The 22,950-nt window shown below is 36.6% G+C and overlaps 1 protein-coding gene across 8 annotated transcripts in view; it reads right to left on the bottom strand.

The window, feature by feature from the left end:
* The window catches only part of ULK4 (unc-51 like kinase 4), a 703,273-nt gene that overhangs the window by 487,599 nt on the left and 192,724 nt on the right, over window positions 1–22,950 (bottom strand). For all 8 annotated transcript variants that reach the window (XM_030935299.1, XM_030935309.1, XM_010374299.2 and 5 more), the window contains one exon: window positions 19,323–19,450. In XM_030935299.1, the coding sequence (XP_030791159.1) occupies window positions 19,323–19,450 (128 nt within the window). The remainder of the gene's footprint in view (window positions 1–19,322; window positions 19,451–22,950) is intronic.

Here is a 22,950-nt window from a genome sequence, read left to right on the forward strand (position 1 = left end):
GTTTATAGCAATAAATGCCCACATCAAAAAATAAGAAAAATCTCAAACAACCTAACATTATACTTCAAGGAACTAGAAAAACTACAACAAACTAAACCCAACATTAGTAGAAGGAAAGAAGTAACATAAGTCTGAGCAGAAATAAATGAAATGGAGACTTTTTAAAAGTACAAAAGGTCAGCAAAATCGAGTTGGTTCCTTGAAAATATAACAAACCTTTAGGTAGACTAAGAAAAAAAAGAGAATATTCAAATAAATTCAGAGATAAAAAGCAGATATTACAATGGATGTCACAGACTAAAAAGAATCATAAGACTATTATGAACAACTATACACCAAAAAGTTGAAAAATCTATCAAAAATGGACAAATGCCTCAACACATACAGTCTATCGAAATTGAATCATGAAGAAATAAAAAGTCTGGCCAGGCGCGGTGGCTCACACCTGTAATCCCAGCACTTCAGGAGGCCGAGGTGGGCGGATCATGAGGTCAGGAGATCGAGACCATCCTGGCTAACACGGTGAAACCCCGTCTCTATTAAAAATACAAAAAAATTGGATGGGCGTGGTGGCGGGTGCCTGTAGTCCCAGCTACTCGGGAGGCTGAGGCAGGAGAATGGCGTGAACCCGGGAGGCGGAGCTTGTAGTGAGCCGAGATAGCACCACTGCACTCCAGCCTGGGCGACAGAGCGAGACTCCATCTCAAAAAAAAAAAAGAAAGAAAAAGTCTGAAGAGACCAATAATGAGTAATAAGTAATAAGAATGAAACAATAATAAAGTCTGCCATCAAAGAAAAGCCCAGAGCCTGATGGCTTCACTGCTGAATACTACCAAACATTGAAAGAACTAACACTAATCCTTTTCAAAGTACTCCAAAAATTGAAGACGAGTAAGTCTTTCAAATTCATTCTACAAGACCAGTATCACCATAATATGAACCAGAGAAGGAAACTACAGGCCAATATCCCTGATGAAAAATCATTCACTATAATCAGGTATATATAATTCATCCCAGGGATGCGAGGACGGTTCAACATATGCAAATCAATAAATGTGATCCATCACATTAACAAAATCGAGAACAAAAACCATATGATTTCAATGCATGCAGGGAAAAGACTTGATAAAAGTCAACATCCTTCAAAATAAAAACTCTCAACAAATTAGGTATAGAAGGAATGTTTGTACCTCAACACAATAATGGCCATATATGACAAACCCACAGCTAACATAATACCTGAATAGGAAAAAAAAATAAATAGAAAGCTTTTCCTCTAAATTTAGAACAAATCAAGGATATCCACTTTCACCACTTTTATTCAACATAGGCAAGAGAAAGAAAGGGCAACCAAACTAAAAAAAAAAATTTAAAAAGGGGGGAGTCCAATTGTCCCTGCTTGTAAATGGTATAATCTTGAAGCCACAGAAAATCCTAAAGACTCCACCAAAAAACTCTTATAAATAGTAAGGGAATTCAGTAAAGCATTTCTATATATCAATAGCAAACTATCTGAAAAAAATCAAGAAAGCAATACCATTTATAAGAGCTATAAAACAAATTTTTGTTAATATGTTTAGTTAACGAGGTGAAAGCCCTCTACAAGAAAAACTATGTAACAGTGATGAAAGAAATCAAAGAGGACACAAGTAAATGGAAAGATACTCCATGTTCATGGATTAGAAAAATTGACATTGTTAAAACAACTATAGTACCTAAAGTGATCTACAGATTAAATGCAATCCTTATCAAATTACCAATGACATTCTTCACAGAAACAGAAAAAAAATTCTAAAATTTGTATATAACTACTAAAGACCCCAAATAGCCAAATCAATTTTGAAAAAAAAAAAAAAAAAAAAAAAAGAACAAAAGCTGGTGGCGTCAGACTACCAGACTTAAAAATGCACTACAAAGATTTACTAACCAAAACAGCATGGAACTAGTATAAAAACAGACACACAGACCAATGACACAGAACGGAGAACACAAAAGTAAATCCATACAATTACAGCCAGCTGATTTTCAACAAAGATGCCAAGAACACACTTTGGGAGATGGCAGTCTCTTCATTAAATGAAGCTGGGAAAACAGGATATCCACATGCAGAAGAGTGTTCTAGACCCCCTCACTCTCACCATACACAAAAATCAAGTCAAAATGGACTAAAATTTAAGATCTGAAACTAGGAAACTGCTAGAAGAACACAGAGGGAAAGTGCTTCATTGGTCTGGTCCATGATTTTTTGGATAGGAACTCAAAAGTGCAGGCAACAAAAGTGAAAAAGACAAATGAGATTGCATCAAACTAAAAAGCTTCTGCACAACATCTGATAAGAGGTTAATATCCAGAATATATAAAGAATTCAATTCAATAGCAAAAAAAAAGAAAAAAAGAAAAAAAAATCTACTAAGAAATGGGCAAATGAGTAGACATTTCTCAAAAGACATACAAATGACCAACAGGTATATTTTAAAATGCTCAACAACATCACCAATCATCAGGGAAATGCAAACTAAAACCACAATGAGGTATCACCTCACCCCAGTTAGAGTGACTATTAACAATAATAATAATAATAATAATAATAATAATGACAAATACTGGCATAGATGTGAAGAAATGGGAATTCTTACACAATGTTAGAGGGAATGTAAATTAGTACGGCCATTATGAAAAACAGTATGGGGGTCCTCAAAAATTAAAAATAGAACTACCATATAATCAAGCAATCCTACTATTGGGTATTTATCCAAAGAAAAATAATTCAGTATATTAACGGCATACTTGCACTCCCATGTTTACTGCAGCACTGTTCACAATAAGCAAAGATATGGAATCAACCTAAGTGTCCATCAATGAATGGATAAAGAAAATACGGTAAGTATACACAATAATAATATTCAACCATAAAAAGAATGAAATCGGCCGGGCGCGGTGGCTCAAGCCTGTAATCCCAGCACTTTGGGAGGCCGAGACGGACGGATCACGAGGTCAGGAGATCGAGACCATCCTGGCTAACACGGTGAAACCCCGTCTCTACTAAAAAATACAAAAAAAAAAAAAAAAAAAACTAGCCGGGCGAGGTGGCGGGCGCCCGTAGTCCCAGTTACTCGGGAGGCTGAGGCAGGAGAATGGCATAAACCCGGGAGGCAGAGCTTGCAGTGAGCTGAGAACCGGCCACTGCACTCCAGCCCGGGCGACAGAGCGAGACTCTGTCTCAAAAAAAAAAAAAGAATAAAATCTTGTCATTTGCAACAACATGAATAGAACTGGAGGACATTATGTTAAGTGAAATAAGCCAAGCACAGAAAGACAAACACTGCATGATCTCACTCAGATGTGGAATCTCAAAAAGCTGATCTCATAGAAATAGAGAACAGAATATTGGTTACCACATTCTGGGGAGGCTAAGGGGGTGGGGAGGGGGAGGACAGGGAAAGTTTGTACAAAATTACAGTTTGATAGGGAAAAGAAGTTCTCACGTTCTATTGCACAGTACGGTGACTATTACAAAATTGTATATTTCAGTATCTCAAAATAACCAGAAGAGAGGATTTTTTAATGTTCTCACCATAAGAAAATAATAAACATTTGCAGTGACATGCTATATACCCTAATTTAATCATTACACAATGTATACATATATCTAAACATCACAGCATACCCCATAAATATGTACAATTATTATGTGTCAAGCAAAAATAAAATAAAAAGAACTCTTGGTTTAGATAAAATTTGCAGTGACTGCATCACACACAAGCAGAAAAGGTGTCTCTGAAACCATTTAAATGAAAGAGGAGATGATCTAGTCTGGAATACTGTGTCAGATGATGCAGGAGAAACTCAAGGAACTGATGTTCAACATGCTGTGGTGACACTTCTATAAAGCAATTTAAAAAGAGGTGTTGAATACATTTATTTTACAAAATGCAAGAATGCAATCTTCCAAACCAGTACATTTTCTTATATATACACTTACAAATAAATACATGTAACTACAATAATAAATTAAATATTTACAAAAACAGGTAAACAGTCATCTATTTCATCAAATTCATTTAAACATTTATATAATTACCATGTTTTCCCCCAAAAAGACTTCTTTTTTAGATATTCCATTGAAAAATTAGGCTTTCATATAATCAAGATTGCCTTGAATTCAACTAAACAGAAGATGTTTTCTTTTCTTTTTTTTTTTTTTTTTTTTTGAGACAGAGTCTCACCCTGTCGCCCAGGCTGGAGTGCAGTGGCACAATCTCGGCTCATTGTAACCTCCACCTCCCGGGTTCAAGCAATTCTCCTGTTTCAGTCTCCCAAGTAGCTGGGATTACAGGCACCTGCCACCACGCCCAGCTAATTTTTTTGTATTTTTAGTAGAGACGGGGTTTCACCATGTTGGTCAGGCTGGTCTCGAACTCCTGACCTCAGGTGACCCACCTGCCTTGGCCTCCCAAAGTGCTTAGGATTACAGGCGTGAGCCACTGCGCCCAGCTAGATGTTTTTATCAAATAGTTCCAGCTTTTGTGTGGAAAACATATTATTGGGGTGGGGGGAGCTGAACGACTAGAAGCAGGAAGATCAGTTAGGAGACCAGTGTCAGAGCAAAGAAGAGATGCTATTGCCTTGGGTGGGGCAGGCTAGATGGAGTAGATAAGCAGGGGACCATCTTTTTGGAGGAAGAGCCAATATGACTTGTTTATTAATTGAATGAATAAGAAAAAAATATGGATTACTCAGACGTTTGGGTTTGAGTAACTAGATAGTGTGTTACTGAATGTATTTGACTATTACTGAGTAACTGGATCAAGTGCTACTGAATGTTTTTGACTCTCAGTCTGGGAGATGGGATGGAGTTAGAAAGCATATTTGATTTGTATATGTTAAATTTAAAACTCCTCTTGTGTATGCAATTGAATATGTTAAGATAATATAAGCCTGGAGTGGAGAAAAGTTCATCTAAGTGCATATCGGCACATAGGTAGTGTTTGAAGCCACGGGATTAGATGAAATCACCTAAGGACAGGGATGAAAGAGAAAAAAAGAAGGCTCAGCACATGAAACAGAAAAGCAGAAACCAACAAAGAAGAGACTGAGGTGGGAAGAAAGCAAGGAGTGTACATTAAGCCCCTATTATGAGCCCTAAAACTCTGTTTAAATTCCCAAGTTGCATTGAAGCATTTTACTTCCCTTTTTCACAAAGTCCCACTGGAAAGTCACATTAGCCCTAAAAACAGGAAATTGTACCATTCACAGTCAGAACCTTCAAAAACTTCGTAACGGTGATGGTACAGATTAAATGGATTGAGAGAGGGCCCAAGAACATGTAAATGAAAACGCTGACCGGAGAGGAGGCAGAACCTCAGCAGTACCTCAAGCCTTAAATGGCAAGGGAACAAGACAAGTTTTGGCTTTAGGGCTGATGGGACGACATGAGGTTTCTCAATCCTGTGAACAAAGGAATTGGGTGCCAGAAAACCTGGCACAAAGGTCGTGCTAACTACAAAGAGAGGGATCACAGGGAGACTGAGGGAAGGAAATTGTTTAAAGGAAAGAAATGATTTGATGAAAGTGGCATTTGGGGAATATTAATCTGATAGCGGATAAGCTAATGAATGTGAAAAGGAAGACAAGCAGGTAATTTGGAGTTACAAGTGTACAGGTGAAGAGAAGAAACAGAAACACAAGAGAAAAGAACTGATTGCCTGGAAATGGTATGAGCAGAAGACAAGATTCCAGTAGTATATTATGGATAGAATGGTCCATTTATATTGTGTAAAGTCAGTTATATAGGTTTTAAAAATAAAGAATTCACACTCCTTGCTTTAACTTAATTCAGGCTTCTCCTTAAAGATGCCATCATCCCAATGTCATCCCTTATTCCCTTCCAGTTCTACTGAGCTCTATGTGCTCATCAGTGAATAACTCCACTGCCTGTGTCTACTTCAGATATTCTCATGTGCAGTATACTACTGGAATAACATGTGAATTGTAGATATCCATCCATTTGAATTCATTCTGGACAGTATCACAACTCGTTCCTTGCTGAGGCCATATGCTATTTACAGAGACTCAAAACACTACAGTTTTCTCCTTGCTTCACTTCACTCTAAGTCCATTTTTATCTGTTTAGTGCACATCCTTTAATTTATAACCGTTGTTTTCCCCCATGCAGAAACAATTTGTACTATAAATATGGAATGAATTTTTCCTCTCTTCCATCTCCCTGCCAGAATCCTCAGCAAACTCATCATCCAATTCAATGCCTCTATAATTAAAGCTATTGTCTCTCAGCTTATGATAGCCAGATGATAAATAAGTTTGGGCCCAAATTTAAATTACAGTGACCCCAGCACATCTATAGACCTACTCTGTAATTATTCTTCACTTCCTAAATATATAACTGGAATAGACAACTTAGCAACTAGCAGAACCCATACATTGGCTATCTGATCTGTAGAGGTAGGCTAGTATGGTAAGAAGAGACAAATGAAAGTCTGGAGCATCCCCTCTCTAATAAGCCATATCAACATAAAACCAAATCATAAAAATTAGTATCAAGAGCAAAAAAAATATGTAGGGGTGATAATATCTATCATACCCATTTAAACTATTTGTTCAACAGAACAGATTATACAAGAAAAAAATTAAACATAAATAGTCTATTTAGCCTACGCAACATCTTGGAATATGACTGTAGTGGATCTTGAAGAATGACAGCAGATCATCCAAAATGCAAACATGTGACTCCACCTGCACATGCAGTTTAAGATGTAATATTTCTACTGGAGCAAATCATCATAGCCCCGGCATCTTGGGTGCTATTGACTTGGCAAAGGGTTTTTTCTCCGTGTCAATTTGGAAGAACCACCAGAATGTGTTTGCTGTTGCTCATCAGGGCAAACAGTTCATGTTCACAGCCTTGCCTCAAAGCCACGCTAGCTCTGCTACCCTTAGCCTTAAAACACTCTACAAAGATCTGGGACATCTTGACATCCCACCAAATGTCCCATTTGTACACTATTTTGATGACATTAAGCTGGCTGGACCTGAGGAAACATCAGCAGCGAGTACTTTTTACTTGGCTTAGTAAGATACATGAGAGAGCAATAAACTCCACAAAAATTCAGGGGGCTACCACTTCAGTGAGGTTCTGCAGCTCAGTGGTCTACAGCAGGCTGGAACATCCCTCCAGGTCAAAAACAAGTTACTGCACCTTCTATTGAATGTAACTAAAAAAAGAGGCACAATGCTTGGTGTTTTTTTCTGAATTAAGAGGTAATACATACCACCTTTGAATGTGTGTCTCTCATATTCTGAAGAATTCACAAACTTACTGGTTTTAAATGGAGTTGAAGTAAGTAAAGCTCTGCAGCAATTCTACAAGCTGCTCAGCCACTCACGTCTTATGACCTAGCATATCTAGTACCACTTGAGCCCCTACAACAAATGGAGCCCCACGAAAGCATCAATAAGTGAATCAACACACGTCTGTGCAGCTTAAGAGAAAAGTCACTTTCTCACATGTGGATTACTATTCTCCTTTCGAGAGAAAGCTCCTGAGAGAGAATGAACATTATGATTGAAACCAAATGATCACGTGATCTGAGTTACTTATCATTAACCTGGCTCACCAAGCCACTAGGGTTAAGTATGCAAAGCAGTAAACCATCATCAAATGAGTCAATCAATATAAGAGACTGAGCTTCTACATGTCAAAAAACACAGTAGTAAATTGCATGAACAGTGGCTTCGATTCCTTCAACACATACTCCTCTGTGTTGCCTTCTCTTACTTAATCCTAATTTTAAGAATTGTTTATGACCAGCTAACTGGTAAAGAAAAGCACTGAATCTGGTTAGTGAATGGTTCAGTACAATATGCTGGCACCAAATGAAAGTGGACTGGTGCATGACAAGCCTAATCAGAAGTGTCCCTGGAAAGAACATCCTCCCAGTGAGCAGAGCTTCAAACAATACATTGTGTTACACCCTATGTTTAAACTGAGATGCAACTCAGATATATGCTGATTCATGGGCACTGGGGCTAAACAGCTTAGTAGGATGGTCAGGAACTCAGAAAACTGAGGAATTTGAAAACTGGTGACAAGTTGTTCTGAGAAAGAAGTACATGGGTAGACTTCTCAGAATTAGCACATGCATGTTCATTACCGGGCATCTACTTCAGAGGAGGCTTTCAATAATCAAGTGGACAAGATGACATGTTCTGCAAATGGCAACAAACACTCCTTCCCCAGCCACCCAGGGCTTGCTTAATGGGCCTGCGTACAAGGGAGCAAAGTGGCAAAGATGAAGGCTCTGCAAGGGCTCAGCAAAAAGTAATGTTCCTCCTAACATATTAATCTGCATTTCACTGATTACTAATGATGCTGAATATCTATTCATATCATTATGAATCTCTTTATAACACACAGATTAACTGTTATATATGATGCAAAATTTTACAGCTTTTGTTAGCATACAAATTTTATTTATGATTTTTGGTGGATATAAAAGTTTCTAATTTATATGTAGCCAAACTATCAGTATTTCCTTTTATGGTTTATTTCATTGCTCTTCTACTCAGAAAAGCTTTCTTTGCCCATATTTAAACATATTCTCTTCCAGCTGTTTATGGTTTCTTTTTGGTATATAATTCTTCAATCCATCTGGAATTGGCTTTTGTACGGTGTAAGCAGAGAAAATAATTTTTCCCCACACAGTTAACCAATTATCCAGAGTAAATATTTCTTTTAAAAAATACTTCTTTTAAAATCAGGGCAGTTTTTTTTTTTTTTTTTTTTTTTTTCACTGATTGCTACATTATTAGCAATATTATGGGGAAGGAAAAAAAAAACTCTAGGAAAACCTGATCCATCAGGAGCCACTGACATTTCAGGCTCACGGCAAACCTATACAATCAACTTACAAGACTATTCATCCTCTAAAAGGATTATCATGTTGAGAGATGCATAAGGCCCTATCTTATCGCCTGTCATAGTAATATGAGTATGAAGCCATTCGGAGAAATAGGTGGACATTTGTGAGCCATCATATCATTTTTATCTGATCTTGACAGCTCAATTTCACCACCTGTCTCATGCTAGATAGATCTCAGAGCTGACATCATAGAAAATGTGCTGAAATGTAAAATGTAATCCATAAAAGGCCAATGGTGATGATGGTATGCAGAAAAACATATTTGCATAATGGAGCAAAGGTTATCCTGGGCTACGGATATGAGGCTTCCATTCTCAGGCAGATGGGCAACACTGTGATTTGTTAAGGACTCCAGCTGCTAGTGCAGTTTCAAGGGACAAGTAAGGAAGGGAGAACAATTTTCTGTATAAACTCATCACAGAGAATTTTAACATCTCTCTAGCCTGAAGGCTGGCTCTCTTTTGCATACCTTTATATTCAACCTTGCATTTTATATGCACATGAATACAATACCTGGGCTGCAAAGCACAAAGGAACAGCTCCTACTTTCTGTAGTCTGCACCGGCTGCCTATTTGTTTCTGACAATAATTTATATTACTAAATTTAATCTAAAAGTCTAAAAAGATGTGAATTTTCACTTCCTCAAGGATCCCCTTAATCCCTTCTTAACTAACTAGTACCCATTGCTAACATTTCCTTTAGTTTTTCTTCATTTTATATATACATATATATGTTTAATTACAGGAGTGAAATATGCTTATTATAAAAGCCTAAAAATACAAATGAGTAAAGATATATAATCTCCCCCATCACATCCTCCTCAGATAACCAATTTGGTATTGTTCTTTCATATCCATTTTTTTATTATTATTATTATTTTGAGACAGAGTCTCGCTCTGTCTCCCAGGCTGGAGTGCAGTGGCGCAACCTTGGCTCACTGTGAGCTCCGCCTCCCAGGTTCACGCCATTCTCCTGCCTCAGCCTCCCGAGTAGCTGGGACTACAGGTGCCCACCACCACGCCCGGTTAATTTTTTGCATTTTTAGTAGAGACGGGGTTTCACCATGTTAGCCAGGATGGTCTCGATCTCCTGACCTCATGATCCGCCTGCCTCGGCCTCCCAAAGTGCTGGGATTACAGGTGTGAGCCACTGTGCCCAGTCCCATATCCATTTTTTAATGAAACTGTATACCGATACATGCAAATACAAGTTTTGCCATTTTGCTTTACAAACGTAACTTCATAATTAACATATAACTCTGCCCTTGCCTTTTTTCACTTATCTATATACAATGAACATCCTTCCAGGTTAATCAAATGAATCATTTATATCGCAGTTATACCATTATTTACTGAAGCATTTCAATACCAATGGATATTAACTATATTTCAAGTTATTATATCACTTAGAAATAATGCTGCATTGAATAACCTCAAGCATATATCCTGAACAATTCACAATTTCATTTCTAGTGGCTAAATCAGATGCAAGCCTGTTAAAATCAAAGCAATGTATATTGTTAATAGTCACAGATTTTTCCAAATCACTTAAATCACTTTTTAAAAGGCTGCAGCAACTCACATTTCCCCGAGCAGTATTTAAAAATCACTGTGAAAAGTAGCTCTGCGAACTACCATACCACCAACTCTAAAAGCGACTTTGGATTTCCAGTTCTGCCAAGATGGAGTAGGATCAAAACAAGTACAGGAAGACTCTGAAAGGTAGAAAGAAGGTGGACTGGCTACAGAATGAAGGACTTGAGGAACAACATAGCAGTAAGTCTCCTTCCCTTCTTTATTGCCTCTCATGTATCCCAACAGGGTGCTAGACAAGCCTGCAACCCAGAACTGCCCCCTAAAAAAAGCTCTAACAAAAGCCTGTTTTCCCTGGCCAAAGGACCAATGAAAAAAGATGGCCTAACAACAGAAATTCTTTCTGGCAATACCTGTCCTACTCTGGCAACACACCAACAGAAAACAGAAAAAAACTTCCCAATCCTTCACAGTTTTAGTGGGACCATGGGAATTTGATCTTCTACCTTAACCCACCCCCAGGGAAGGCCCACTTCAATTCCCCAACTGAGAAGTATAGGCAAAGCAGAATAGGGAGCTAATATTCCATCCCCTGCCAAGTGGAAGCGGTCAACAGTTACCCAATTCCCGGAAAGGGGTAGTGCCTATAAGACTCAGCAGAGAGCTGATCGTCCATTCCCTGCCCAATAGAAGCAGGCCATTCTTTAATTTCCCTGCTGTGACAGTATTAAGGTGTCTGTGTGGGGAGCTATCTTCCATTCCCAACCAGCAGAAGCAGGCAGTGATTTGATTCCCCTACAAAATTAGTGTCAGTGAGGTGCAGCAACCAGCAACAAAACCTACACTCAGCAACAATAAGAATGACATAGAGCAAGTTGAGGATTCAAGACCTAGGCAAAATGTCCAGGATGTAATCTAAAATCACTCATAAAAACAAGTGGAAAATCACATGAATCAAAAAAGACCATCAACACATACTATACTAGTATGAATCAGATGCTAGAATGATCTAACAAAGATTTCAAAGCAGCTATCTTAAAAACGTTTCCAAAAGCATTGCAAATTCTCTTAAAACTAATGAAATTGTTTAAAATCTCAGATGAGGAAAAAGGTTATAAAAAAGAACCAATGTACAATATAGAACTGAAAAAAATACAATAACCGAAATGAAAACCTCATTGGATAAGCTCAATAGTAGAGTGTAGACAGAGAGCAGAATCAGTGGACATGAGTACAAATAAACTTATGAAATCTGAAAAACAGAGAGAAAATAGACAAAAGAAAAAAATAGTCTCAGGGATCAGTAGGAGAATAACCAAATACCTTATATTCATATCATCAAAGTCCCAAAAAGGTGAAGAGAGAGAAAATGGGACTGAACAAGTATTCAAAGAAATCATGGCTGAAAAATATCCAAATTCAGCAGAAGACATAAATCTATATATTCAAGAAGGTGATCAGACTCCAAATAGGATTAAACCAAATAATCCACACCAAAGATATATCACAATTAAACTTCTAAATCCTAAAGGCAAAGAAAATATCTTCAAAATAGAGAAAAAACACATTACTTATAAAGGAATACTAATGGAAATAACAGATTTGAAACCATGATATGAAACTACAGGGGACAGAAGAAAGTAGAAAAATTTTAAAGACTAAAAAGAAAAAAAAACTGTCAACTACAAGTTCTAAATGCAGTAATCTTCAGGCATAAAGGGGGAATAAGATTTCTCAAAGAAAAAGTAACCATTTTTTTTCAACAGCAAACATACCCTTAAAAAAATGTCTAAAGGAAGTTCTCTAATCCTAAAGAAGTGATAATAGAAGGCTAAGAATATAAAAAAAGAAGAACATCAGAATGGGTAAGTTAGAGGTAGATGTAACAGTCTAATTTACTTCTAACAAATTTCTTAAATCATATTTGATGATTAAAAGCAAAAAATATAACACCATCTGATAAACTGCTCAATGCATGCAGAGAGAACTTCCTTAAGACAATTATTTTTTTCTTTTTTTGAGAGGTAATCTTGCTCTGTTGCCCAGGCTGGAGTGCAGTGGCACAATCTTGGCTCACTGCAACCTCCACCTCCCAGGTTCAAGCAATTCTCCTGCCTCAGCCTCCCAAGTAGCTGGGACTACAGGCGCGCACAACCACGCATAGCTAATCTTTGTATTTTTAGTAGACAAGGGGTTGTACCATGTTGGCCAGGCACCGTGTCTGGCCAAGACAATTAAATTTTAAAAGCAGGGATAGTAAAGGGAAACTATGGAAAATAAAAGGAAACTAGGTGTTTACTCTTCATTCACAGTAATAACATATTATGACTAAGAGGCTATTATAAGTTATGTATGTATATTGCAACAACTGGAGCAACCACTAAGGAAACTATGCAACAGTGCTATAAATAAATCAAAGAATCCCAAATGTTCAGATAACCCAAAGGAAGCTAAGTAAAGAGAAACCAAATAAAGAATAAAATGTCAGACTTAAACCTTGACATATCAGTAATCATCTTAAATGTAAATGGTCCAAATATACCAACTAAAAGGCAGGAACGGCAGAGGTGATACAAAATTATGACCCAACAATGTGCTGTCTATAAGAAACTTGCCTTATATGCAATGATATAGATAAGTTTAAGGTAAAAAAAAATGAAAGCAGGTATAAAATGCAAACATTAATTTAAAATAAAGGCAGCAGTGGCTGTATCAATAGCCAATGAAGTAAACTTCAGAGAAAAGCATTAGAAACAAAGATGGATTTACATAATGATAAAAGCATCTGTACACAAGAAAACATAATACCCTAAGTAAGTATGCAGCAAACAATGAGGCCTCCAAATACAGGAAGCAAAAATTGTTAGAGCTGAAAAGAGAAACAGACAAAGCCACAATTATAACTGCAGACTCCAACACCCTACTTTCAGAAATTGATAGAAATACTAGAAAGAAAAACAGTAAGAATAGAGAATACCTAAACAACACAATGAAACAAATCTAATTGACATATAAAGAACATCCCCACCAACAAGGAGCAGAATGTACATGCTTTTCAAACACCCTGTACCATTCACCAAAATAGACCATACATTAAACTACAAGACAAACTTCAACAAATTTAAAAGGACTGAAATCACAGAAAGTGTGTTCTCTGACCATAATAAAATCAAGTTATATATCAAGAACATAATGACAACAGAAAAATCTCTAAATATGCAGAAAGTAAACAAGACATCTCTAAATAATACATGGATCAATGAGGAAGTTTCAAAGGAAATTAAAAAGATACACAAAACAACATAATTTTTTTTAAAAAATCCGAATCTATGCAAATGCTATAAAAGCATTTGAGAAAGAGAGTTATAGGACTAAATGCTACATGAGACCTTTTACAAAGAGAAAAGGTTTCAAATCAATAATCTGTTTCTGCTTTCAGAAAGCAGAAAAAGAGCAAAACAAAGCAAGCAGAAGGAAAATATAATAAAAATCAGAGAATGAACTGAAAACAGAAAAATGATAGAGAAAACAAAAAGCTGGTCACCAAAAAAACCATGATAATTAATAAATCTCTAGCAAAACTGATAAAAATAAAAACAGAAGAGGTACACATCATCTATATCAGGAATGAAAAGGGATATCACTACAAATACTTCAGTAGTAAAAAGATAAAATGGAATACTAGAAAAAAATTATATTTAATAACACAATAATTTAGAAAAAATGGACTAATACCTCAAAACCCATAAACTACCAAAACTCAACCTAGTAAAATGTTAAAATATGCACGGTCTTGCAATTTAATGAAATTGAATTTGTAATTTAAAAGTTCCTGAAGATAAATCTGCAGGCCCCAATGGATTCGCTAGAGAATTCTACAAAAAATTTAAAGAAAAATTAACAAATTTCATACAGTCTCTTCCAGAAAACAGAAACAGAGGGCATACATCACAATTCATTTTATGAGGCTAGTATTATAGTAATACTAAGAGGAAAGAAGGGAAGGAGGGAGAAAGCAAGCAAGCAAACTATAACCCAGTATCTCTCATGAACTTAAAAGTAAAAATTCTCAACAAAATATTAGCAAATCAAATCCAGCAAAATATAAAAGAATTAACACACTGTGACCACATGAGATTACTCTAGGTATGCAATTGCTATAGAATTTGAACAACAATTAATGTAATATATTATAGAAACAGCTAAAAAAATCATATTGTTATATTAATTGATAGAGAAAAAGCATTTGACAAAATCCAATACCCATTCATGATGAGAGAAAAAAAGCTCTAAGAAAATTGGAAATAAAGAATAAGAATGAGAGTGACCTTCCTCCACTGATAAAGAATATCTACAAAAAATCTAGAGTAACTTCATACTTAACAGTGGAGGCCTAAAACTGTTTTCCCTACAAAGCCAGAAACAAAGCAAGAACATCTGCTCTCACCACTCTTATTCAACCTAGTACTGGACATTCTAAATACTAAAATAAGGCAATAAAAATAAAGGGCACACAAACAAGAGAGAAACAAATAAAACTGTCCGCATTTACAGATGACACGACTGGCTACATAGAAAATCTCCTAGAATCAGAAAGACAAAAAAGAGGAAGGAAGGAAGTAAGGAAGGGAGGGAGGGAGGGAGGGAAGGAAGGAGGGAGGGAAGGAAGGAGGGAGAGAAGGAAGGAGGGAGGGAAGGAAGGAGAAAAAAAAAACAACCTAGAACTGATAAGTGAGTTCAGTAAGGTTGTGGAACATAAAATCAACAAACACATCAATTAAATGTGGAAACTGAAATTAATGACGCAATACCATTTACAATTGCTCCCCTAAAAAAAGAAATACTAGGTATATACTTAACAAAACATGCTGAAATTATAGAATGCTAATGAAAGAAGGTTAAAAAAAAACAAAAAAAACTAAATAAATAGAGAGAGACACCACATTCAAGGATCAGCAGACCATAGAGTAAATATATCAACTATCCTTGTATTGATGCATTAGTTTAATGAAACCAGCAAGGTTTTGGCAAATATAAACAAGCTCATTTCAAAGCTTATATGGAAAAGCATATAGGTCCCAGAACAGCTAAAACAATCTTGACAAAGAAGAATAAAAAGAGGAGATCACTCTGTCCAATATTAAGCCTTATGATGATCAAGTAATCTTAATTACAGTAATCAAGACAATGTTGTATTGATAAAGGGACAGACACACAGGTCAATTGAAAAGTTTAGAAGGAGCCCCACACAAATACGCCCAAATGATTTCTGACAATGTACAAAAGCAATTCAATGCAAGAAAGATAACCCTTTCAACAAATAACACCAGAGCAATTAAATATCCACAGGCAAAAACCAAAACCAAAACCAAAAGAAAACCTCTAACTAAGCTTTATACTTTATATGGAAATTAACTCAAAATGGATCACAAACTTAAATGTAAAGCGTATAATCATAAAAAATATTTTTTAAAACATGGGAGAAAATCTTTGGGATCCAGACAGAGTTCTTACTCTTGACATCAAAACTACAAACCACTAAAGGAAAAATTGATAAAGTGAACCCATTAAAATTCAAAACTTTTGTTCTGTAAAATATCCTGTTAAGATAAGATGACAAGTTACACACGGAGAGAAAAAATTTGCAAACCATATATCTAACAGTGGACTCATATCTAAAATATATAAAGAACTCTCGAAATTCCATCTTTGGCCAGTAGAAGCTCCTTCACATTGGCTCCTGCATTCCTTTTAACATGACCTTAGAAGTCTCTGATAAATTCCTCGCTTTCAGGACTGACATGCCCCAGCCTCAATTTGTTCATTTCTGGTCTAAATGCAAAGCTGTGCCAGGGACTTGGAACCTATTTATACAAGAGACCATGATTTGAGTAGAAAATGGTATTTAGGAATTAAAACTTGAATTCAGTGTTATAAACTGAATTCTGTTCCCCCCAAAATTCATATGCTGAAGCCCTAACCCTCAATGTGACTATATTTGAAGACGTGTGTGTTTGGAGATAGGGCTGTATTTGGAGATTTATGGGGGTAATTAAGGATAAATGAGGTCACGCTGGGGGGGCACCTGATCCAGCAGTAATGGTGTACTTAAAGGGGAAAAGACACCATGAGTGCGCAAACACAAAGCAAAGGCCATGTGAGGACACAGGAAGAAGGCAGCCCTCTGTGTAAGCCAAGAAGAAAGACCTCACCAGAAACCAAACCTGCTGGCACCTTGATCTTGGATCTGTAGCTGATGAAACTGTGAGAAAATAAATGGATGTGGTTTAAGTTGCCCAATCTGTGGTACTGTTATGACAGTCTGAGCAAACTAACACAAGTAGATAAAACTATGAAATAAATAATTTCTTTAAAAAGATAGAAAAATAAATGAGTTTATGCTAACACTTTAGAGTCAAATTAAGGATGAGACAATTTTACTTATATTTTTATAATTGTACATTTTACACTGATAATATTGGTTATTATTGGAATTAGCATAATTATTAGTTTTCTCTTACCATATATAAAGAGACTATATATATATATACACACACACACACCATAGAGACATATATATACCATAGAGAGGTCACATACATATACACACACATAGACACATACCATATATAGAGACCATATATATATACACACACACCAAAGAGAGCATATATATACACACACACACACACACACACACACACCATCTATATATATGTAATAGTTTCAAATGGCAATACATATATTAACACTGACAACAAGAACATTGAATGCGGTTTAAGGTTTCTTAATGGGATTTTGGTCACTAAAATATATTACAATAGAAATATTCTGCCATAATACTGTGATTTAAAAGTACTCGCTTTAAATCTCTCTTCCCTGGGGAATCATACCACAAACTTGACACACAGATTGTTTTCAATTTTTCAAGACCACTTTATTTTTATCATTTTTATTTTTAACATTATATAAAACATTTACATGCTTCTTAAGTCTAGACCATAAAGCAAGTACATTCAGAGAAGCATAGCTCATTCCTGCCCCTGCACCTTCCTTATTCTCTTCCTAATCCTGTAAATTATCACTCTTGTAATTTATTTAACTTTCCATTCTGTCTTTTGTAAAATATTAGTAAAGGCACATATATTCTCTGTTTTCACCCCCTTTCTTAGACAAAAGGTATTAACAGTATGCTACGAATACTATTTTACATCTGACTTTTATCAGGATAATAATATCTTGTAGGTGACTCCATGGCTGTGTACAGACATTTTCCTTGTGCCTTTCCACAGTTGTATAGCCCTCCATTCTGGGGACGGTGGTGGTTGGCAGAATGCTAAAGATCCCCCTGCCCCCAAAGCCCCACCATCCTGGCTATTCAAATACTAATCTGGATACTTCAGCTGGTACCCAACTTACAATGATTCAACTTGCAATTTTATGATATGTCAGTCTGAGATGGTGCAAAAACAATATTCAGTAGAAACGATACATGGAATACTCATACAACTATTCTGCTTTTCACTTTCAGGGTGGTATTCAATAAATTACATGAGATATCCCACACTTTATTATAAAAAAAAAAGGCTTTGTGGGCAGTGCGCGGTGGCTCACACCTGTAATCCCAGCACTTGAGGAGGCCAAGGCAGGCGGATCACTTGAGGTCAGGAGTTCAAGACCAGCCTGGCCAACATAGTGAAACCCTGTCTCTACTAAAAATACAAAATTAGTAGGACATGATGGTGCATGCCTGTAATCCCAGCTACTCGGGAGGCTGAGGCAGGAGAATCACTTGAACCCAGGAGGCAGAGGCTGCGGTGAGCCGAGATCACGCCATCGCACTCCAGCCTGGGCAACAAGAGCAAAACTCCATCTCAATAAAAAAAAAAATCTGAATTGGAAAGCTATGAATAAACTGAGAATTTTTCTCTTTTTAAGAAACAATAGTACCTAGATCTGACCTCTGAAAAGCTCTATGAGAGGAAAAAAAAAAAATCCTAGGGAACCCAGACTACATTCTCTAACTACATCTTCTAACAAGAAGAGGAAAGAGTTACAAGCCTGGAGAAAGACCTGTCCTTCCTAGTACCAGTCCATAAACTCTCACCTCCTTCCCTGCTCCTCCTTCTGAGCCTTCAGCTACTTATTCCAGAATCTTACAACAAGGAAAATTACAACCAAACCACTGGTCTAATATTGACTCCCAAAGGTACAAACCAGAACCATCTCAACACCCTACTTTGGACTGTTCTCAGATCTAGGGCTGTGTTATCCCATTCTCACACTGCTGTGAAGAAATATCTGAGACTTGATAATTTATAAAGGAAAGAGGTTTAATTGATTCACATTGCTGGGGAGGCCTCAGGAAACTTACAACGATGGCAGAGGGTAAAGGAAAAACAGGCACCTTCTTCACAGCTGGCAAGATGTAGTGAGTGCCAGCATGGGAAATGCCAGATGCTTATAAAACCATCAGATGTGGTGAGACTCACTCATTATCACAAGAACAGAATGGGGGAAACCACTCCCATGATCCAATTACCCCCACTTGGTCCCACTCCTGACACGTGAGGATTATAGGGATTATAATTCAAGGTGAGATTTGGGTGGGGACAGAGAGCCAAACCATATCAAGGACACACAAGGCATTTCTCACCCTGCCATAGTTTCAGAGGTCTTCTCTGGGTCCTCAGTACTTCCAAGCTGAGATTACAAGTGAAATATTAAACCCCTGGAAAAACCCTTAAAAAAAATATACCAGATACACACAGACCAAGAAATACCCTACAACTACTAATACAACAGGCACTAAATTGAAGTTACTGATGAAATCATCAGAGAAAGGCTTACCTTGCTTGGCAACTGAGCAGCAACATCTCACGGTTATAAATCAAAATATATAGAAGAACCAGGAAGGCTTTTGCTCTAATGTATGTTGAGGGGCTGTCAAGTAAACGGATAACTGTGGAGACAAAATCCTGTGGAAGACATTAAAAAATTTTTTTTGAGAGAACATAACAAAATAGGGCAGTCTCAATTCTCAGAGTAACCAGACTATAATAATCAAGCAGATGGCAGAAAGTAAAATAATATCAACTACTGTTTTCACATTCTCAATTTGTGCTAGATCCCATAACTAAATTTTAATACTATCTCATTTAAATCTGAAAATTAGTCATAACAAATTGACAATATTGTCCCTGCTTTAAAGAGAAAAAATGAGTATTGAAAAGTTAAGCAATTTACCAATATTCAGAGTTGGATAAAATCCAGGCCAACTGAATGACAAAGCCTGCCTGTTAACTACTCAATCACACAACTGGAAATGTGGCAGCAAATAATACAACTGTCAGTCACAACTGCATGTAGATATAAATCTCCAAGAAGAGCTGCATACAGAGAGATCATATCTCTAGTCTACACATCCGAGGACTTAACAGAAATAAAATAAAGATAATACTCAATACATGACACAAAGAAACATATACTCATATAACACTCTTTAATTAAAGGTATAATTCAACACAAAGGACTAAGTATTGACAAGGAATAGTGCTACCTTCCCTTTTAAAAGACAGACTATAAATAATTTCTATAAATACGCAAACAGAACACAGACACACATGCACATACATGGTTAATGAATGTAAGTAGTCAGAAATATAGAATCATAATATCAGCAAGATGGCTACAGAGAATAGGAATATATAAGTTCCCAAGAGAACTTAAGAGGTGCCAGCACCTAACAGTAACATTGTGTATCCAAGACAGATTTAAGAAGCTCAATTTTTTTTTTTTTTTTTTTTTTTTTTTTTTTGGCCACACTCCAATCCTTTTCTATTTGGTGCTATGCTTCCAGGTAGGAATAATTTACATATTCATATATATGCCATGTAAATTCTATGCTACTTAAGGATAAAAACATATCTAAGCATCAGTCTCACCTAGTTCCTGAACCAAATTACCAAAGCCAAAGTATTTATCTCAGGTAAAAAACAAATCAATGCAGTCATCCTTGAGTAGAAGATCTGTTTTCTACCTTTGCAGCAACTACACAGTAGAAAATCCATCCCCAGAGTCCATTCCTGATTCTAATTTATTCTCTGTGGTCTAAGGACCACAATCACAAGTCTGTTTCCCCTGTCAACACAACCCCCAACATATACATACATAATTCCAAAGCCATTCAAATTTCCAGCAATTACAAACTGAAAAACTCTTCCAGATTATAAGAGATTAAAAAGACATGATAATTGACTGCAATTCAAGATCTGGAAGTTCTGTAAGGTCTGTAGATTAGCTAACAACACTGAATCAATGTTAATTTCCTGATTTTGAAATTTCACGGCTTGTTTCAAGGAAACATTCAGTGAAGTAATTAGAATTAGAAAAGCATCATGTCCACAAACTTCTCAAGTGGGTCAGAAAACACACACACACTCACACATCCGTGCACACAAAGTGAAAGAGATAAAGACAGAGAAAGATAAATTATAAAGTAAACATAGTAAAATGTTAACATTTGGTGAATGTAGGCAAAGGATCTATTGCAATCATTTACACTATATGTCCAAAATTAAACTCAGTGCCTGAGGATCAATATACTAGCCAAACTCAGAAGTCTCAATACCATCCTTGACCCTTCTTCTTTCCTTTCTCTCATGCCCAATTAACCCCAAGCTCTGTGAAAATGACACCCCCACTATGGCTGTCTTATTTCTATGCACCATTATATCTTTCCTGAATTACTACAACAGGCTTTATTTAATTTTCTTTTATTCCATCTACTCTATAAATTTTAGCCACAGTGGACCCTCTATAAGAGCAAATGTAACTCACCTATAAAATATTCTCAATAGTTACACAACCATTAAAAAGAAGCTAAAACTCATTATGACATATGAGGTTCTTCATGGTCTGGCTTTTCGTTATCTTTCCAAAATCATGTATCATACCATCAACTCCACTGAATACCCTCAACATTCACAATGTGGAAATAAAAAAAAAAGGAAGATGAGAATATTGAACAAAGGAAAGCGGCAAAGGGAATCTCAGGATTATTCCAAGGTGACAGCCTTCACCAGACAGAAGGCAGCCTATCTGTACAGAAGCTGGTCCAAGGCCCCCAGAGAGAACTCAGGAGAAGAAACTGACAGACTATCTGAAGCACCTGAATGTAATTTGAAACACAAAGTGATGTAAACAAAGAAAGGTTCACTAGATATTGCTCTACACAAAATTAACAGACCGAGTACATATGCATGTTGGAGCCTGTCTCATGTCCTACTTCAAAATAAACACCAAACAAATCTAAGATTTAAAAAATAAACACAAAATGATTCAAAGATCTAGAAGAGGCCACAGGAGGTAGGCATACAAACATATATACATACATACATACATATTTCAATCTCAGACTGGGGAAAATGTTCATAAATAATTTATTAGAAAGAACATAATAAGTGTGAGAAAAGTAAATATAAAACATGTTAAATGCCACATAGAAATGAAACGCTATAAAGAAAAAAACCACATGAATTAGAGAAAATATTTGCCACACTTTTTTTAATAAAGGTGATTTTCTTGATATATAAATATCAATAAGAAAAGAACTAAAGGACAAAGAAAGTAAAAGTACTAGAATTAACTGAAACCTCTGATCTCTTCCATGTGGAATATCACATTAACCAAGGATAATTTAAGGTATTTCAAAAAATACAGAACATAGGAGGCAAGTTTCATATAAAGCTATCCACATAAACCTATTTCATATAAAGACAACAACAAATGAAAATAAAAAACATTTCAGCTGATAAAAACTCTTTTTTTTTTTTTTGGAGACAAGAGTCTCGCTCTGTTGCCCAGGTTGGAGTGCAGAGGCGCAATCTTGGCTCACTGCAACCTCCACTTCCTGGGTTCAAGCGATTCTCCTGCCTCAGCCTCCTGAGTGGCTGGGACTACAGGAGCGTGCCACTATGTCCGGTTAATTTTTTGTATTTTTAGTAGAGAAGGATTTTCACCGTGTTAGCCAGGATGGTCTCGATCTCCTGACCACATGATCTGGCTGCCTTGGCCTCCCAAAGTGCTGGAATTACAGGCGTAAGCCACCGTGTCCAGCCAAAACTCTGATTTTACCTGCTATGGCCTGAATGTTTTTTCCTGCCCCCATTCATATATTAAACTTAATCCCCAATGTAACAGTGTTAAGACGTGGAGCCTTTGGGAGGTAATTAGGTGATAAGGACTACACCCTCATGAATGAGGTTAGTACCCTTATAAAAGAGACCTGAGTGAGTTTATTTACCCCTTCCAACATGTAAGGAAACAAAGAAGACACTATCTATGACAAATGGGCCCACACTAGACACCAGATCTGCTAGTGCCTTGATCTTGGACTCCCCAGCCTCCAGAATGGTGAGCAACACATTTCCATTATTTATAAATTATCCGGTCTAAGGTACCTTGTTACAGCAGCCCA

This window comes from Rhinopithecus roxellana, chromosome 1 (genome assembly GCF_007565055.1).
Source record: "Rhinopithecus roxellana isolate Shanxi Qingling chromosome 1, ASM756505v1, whole genome shotgun sequence".
NCBI lineage: Eukaryota > Metazoa > Chordata > Mammalia > Primates > Cercopithecidae > Rhinopithecus > Rhinopithecus roxellana.